We start from the raw sequence: 3,572 nt of genomic DNA on the forward strand, positions 1-3,572 counted from the left end.
TTTAAAAAAAAAAAAGATATATGGACCTGGGGCGCCTGGGTGGCTCATTCGTTAAGCGTCTGCCTTCGGCTCAGGTCATGATCCCAGGGTCCTGGGATCGAGCCCCACATCGAGCTCCTTGCTCAGCGGGAAGCCTGCTTCTCCCTCTCCCGCTCCCCCTGCTTGTGTTCCCTCTCTCGCTGTGTCTCTGTCAAATAAATAAATAAAATCTTAAAAAAAAAAAGATATTTGGACCTGACAAATTAATAATGGGATTTTTAGGTGTTTCTTTTGTCCTGAGTTGCTGTGAAAGAAATTACCCAGACACTAGGAACACAACTGATTAAATTTTATAAAAATACCCTTGTCCCTCTTGTATCTGATCCTTCTGGACAAATGGTCGGGGTGTGACAAATAGTAAGTTTGTAGTTACTGGAATGGAACACAGTGGGAGGAGAATAATGAATTAGGCACCAGGGAGGAACCACTTCGGTCCCCTGGAAGGGGTGGGAGAGGGTAGGACATTAATAATCTTTGTCTTCCAGAACTGCCTCTAGAACTTCCCCACAAAGGAAAGCACCCTGCTCCTCTCCACCTGTTGCAAGCCCTTGACACTGAACTGACTGCTCACCTGGCCTTCTGTTCGATCACCATTCTCTTTAATCTTAGCCAGGGTGTATCAGAAAAAGCAGAAGCCAGTCCTAGCTCTGCCCCTTCCACACAAAACACCCATCAGCACCTCTGGATCTCATCATCACTCCCCTACCCATTGATCAGTCATTCCATGGGTGGATGGATGAATGCCACTTGGCTGGTAGTATGGACAGGTAGAGGAGGGTGAACTGACTGCCCCCTAGCAGTCCCTCAAAAAAAAAAAGGGCTAAGCTCTTTGAACACCCCTAAGAACCCTAAGGATTACAATCCTTCTGGGAGGCCACATTGGAGATGCTGTCAGGCTGTACCCCTGACTGATGTAGGGTCCTACTTGGGGGACCCAGCAGTTGTAAATCTTCTCTTTTTTTTTTTTTTTTCCAGGAGCACCGTGAACACCTTTGGTACATGGAAGCCAAGTGTTAACTTCTCTGCTTCCCCAAATCATGGTGACTTGCACTTAATGGTGAGTAATGAGAGACCATAAGAACACCACCAGTCTGGGTGCCTGGGTGGCTCAGTCATTAAGCATCTGTCTTTGGCTCAGGTCATGATCCCAGGGTCCTGGGATCGAGCCCCACATCGGGCTCCCTGCTCAGGCGGGAAGCCTGCTTCTCCCTCTCCCACTCCCCCTGCTTGTGTTTCTGGTCTTGCTATCTCTCTCTCTGTCAAACAAATAAATAAAATCTTAAAAAAAAAAAAAAAAAAGAACACCACCGGTAGATCACATAGCTCTTAGACAACTGCAGAGATCTCTTCAAAATGAAGCTGTCCTTTATTACTTGGAGATAACTAGCTTGTTATTCATGTGCAGTCTGTGGGGAGTTCTCTTCATGATAGGAGTTGTCCTATTAGAAAAAGTACTATGAAATTTGTCCCTGAATTTAGCTGAAGTGATCAATGACAGCACCTTGACTCTGGAAGGTATTCAGATCAGAACCCTTTCTTTCCAGTTCTTGACAAAAATTCTTTTAGAAGAGCACATGCTACATAATAAACTCTATATGAATATTTGTTAAACAACAAGCACATAAACAAAACCAATAAAGCCTGTGATCTGTGTTATTCAAATCTTCCCTAACCTTACTGATTTTTTTGGTTTGCTTGATCAATCAATTACTAGGAGATGTATGTTGTCAACTTCCAGTTTGTCGGTGGATTTTTCCATTTCTCTTTGTATTCATCATTTTTTGTTTTACATATCTTGATGCTATGTTATTAGACACATATAACTTTAGAATGGTTAAAATTTCTTGAATCCTCCATTATTTTTTTTTTGCCCATAATCAAAACTTTATTGAAAAAAATGACACCAAAATAGATCACTGTTGTAAACCATACAAAATTAAACATAATTACATTATCTTGGTAGATTAACTGGAATTACTGAACTGATAAGGCTTTCTGTGATATAACACAAATTCAAGAGGTTGTGTGGATCATTAGCGTTGCTTTCTTCTAAATGAACACCCCTCTGTGAGTCTGGCCTTTTCTCCTGTTGGCTGGCACAACACTGTTGAACAGCCTACACAAAGAACCGCCGTCTGAGCATGGCTGAAAACCGTGGTAATCTTGTAACAACCTGGACATTTTACATCCAAAAAATAGGAATTTGGGCTCTGAACTAGCTGTTTCTTTTTGTGTTTTTTCTTTTCCTCTTCCAAGGATGGGTGTAGTAAATCTCTAGCCAAAGGCATATTGATCCTTTCGCGATCCCAGCCAGTCCCGATCTCTGAATTCTCCATCATTATTAATTGACCCACTTTTTCCTTAATAATACTTTAAAGTTATTTTGTCAGAAATTGATACAGCAGCACGAGCTTCTTTTTTCTTTTCTTTTTTTAGCATTTGACTTTCAACCTTTCTCTATTATTGTGTTTTACGTCTATCTCTATCTAATTAAATGTCATATCATTGGATTTTGTTTTTTAAATCTAGCCTGATAATTCTTGCCTTTTACTTGGAAAGTTTGGTCCATTTATATTTATCATAATTACTAATACTGTTCGATTTATTTCTACCACTTAATTCGTGCTTTCTCTTTGTCCAGATTTTTCTGTGATTTATTGTTCTTCTTTCTTGACTTTTTGTTTGGATTGATTGACTTTTTTCTCATTTTTCCTCATACTGATTGAAAATATATGCATTTTATTTCTTTAAATGTTTCTTAAAATAGGACTACCACATGATCCATATGATCCAGCAATTCCATTACATACATATATATTATTCAGCCATAAAAAAGAAGGAAGTCCTGCCATTTGTGACAACATGGATGGAACTGGAGGGTATTATGCTAAGTGAAATAAGTCAGACAGAGAAAGACAAATACCATATGATTTCACTTACATGTGTAATCTAAAAAACAAACATGGGGTGCCTGGGTGGCTCAGTTGGTTAAGTGTCTGCCTTCAGGTCATGGCTCAGGTCATGATACCAGGGTCCTGGAATCGAGCCCCACGTTGGGCTCCCCACTCAGTGGGAAGGCTGCTTCTCCTTCTGCCTGCTGCTACCCCTGCTTGTGTTCAGTCTCTCTCTCTCTCAAATAAATAAATAAAATCTTTTTTTTTAAAAGATCTTATTTATTTATTTGACAGAGAGAAACACAGCGAGAGAGGGAACACAAGCAGGGGGAGTGGGAGAGGGAGAAGCAGGCTTCCCGCTGAGCAGGGACCCCGATGTGGGGCTTGATCCCAGGACCCTGGGATTCTGACCTGAGCTGAAGGCAGATGCTTAACGACTGAGCCACCCAGGCGTCCCTAAATAAATAAAATCTTATTAAAAAAAAAGGGCTCATAGATATAGAGAACAGACTGGTGATTGCCAGAGGCGGGGAAGGTGGTGGTGGTTGGGAGAAATGGATGAAGGGCATCAAAATGTACAAAATTCCAATTATCAAATAAATAAGTCATGGGATGTAATGTACAGCATGCTGATTATAG

The 3,572-nt window shown here is 40.8% G+C and overlaps 1 protein-coding gene across 1 annotated transcript; it reads right to left on the reverse strand.

Moving 5' to 3' along the window:
• Positions 1-2,012: 2,012 nt before the first annotated feature.
• LOC116622663 (40S ribosomal protein S27-like) lies at positions 2,013-2,327 on the reverse strand. Its single transcript, XM_032389215.1, has one exon. The coding sequence runs from the start codon at positions 2,325-2,327 to the stop codon at positions 2,073-2,075; it is 255 nt and encodes an 84-aa protein (XP_032245106.1). The 3' UTR covers positions 2,013-2,072.
• Positions 2,328-3,572: the final 1,245 nt, after the last annotated feature.

This window comes from Phoca vitulina, unplaced genomic scaffold, assembly GCF_004348235.1.
Source record: "Phoca vitulina isolate PV1807 unplaced genomic scaffold, GSC_HSeal_1.0 scaffold53, whole genome shotgun sequence".
Classification (NCBI taxonomy): domain Eukaryota; kingdom Metazoa; phylum Chordata; class Mammalia; order Carnivora; family Phocidae; genus Phoca; species Phoca vitulina.

Bases quoted from the DNA above. Each gene is read 5' to 3' on its own strand.
- LOC116622663 (XM_032389215.1), bottom strand. From the start codon at position 2,327: ATGCCTTTGGCTAGAGATTTACTACACCCATCCTTGGAAGAGGAAAAG.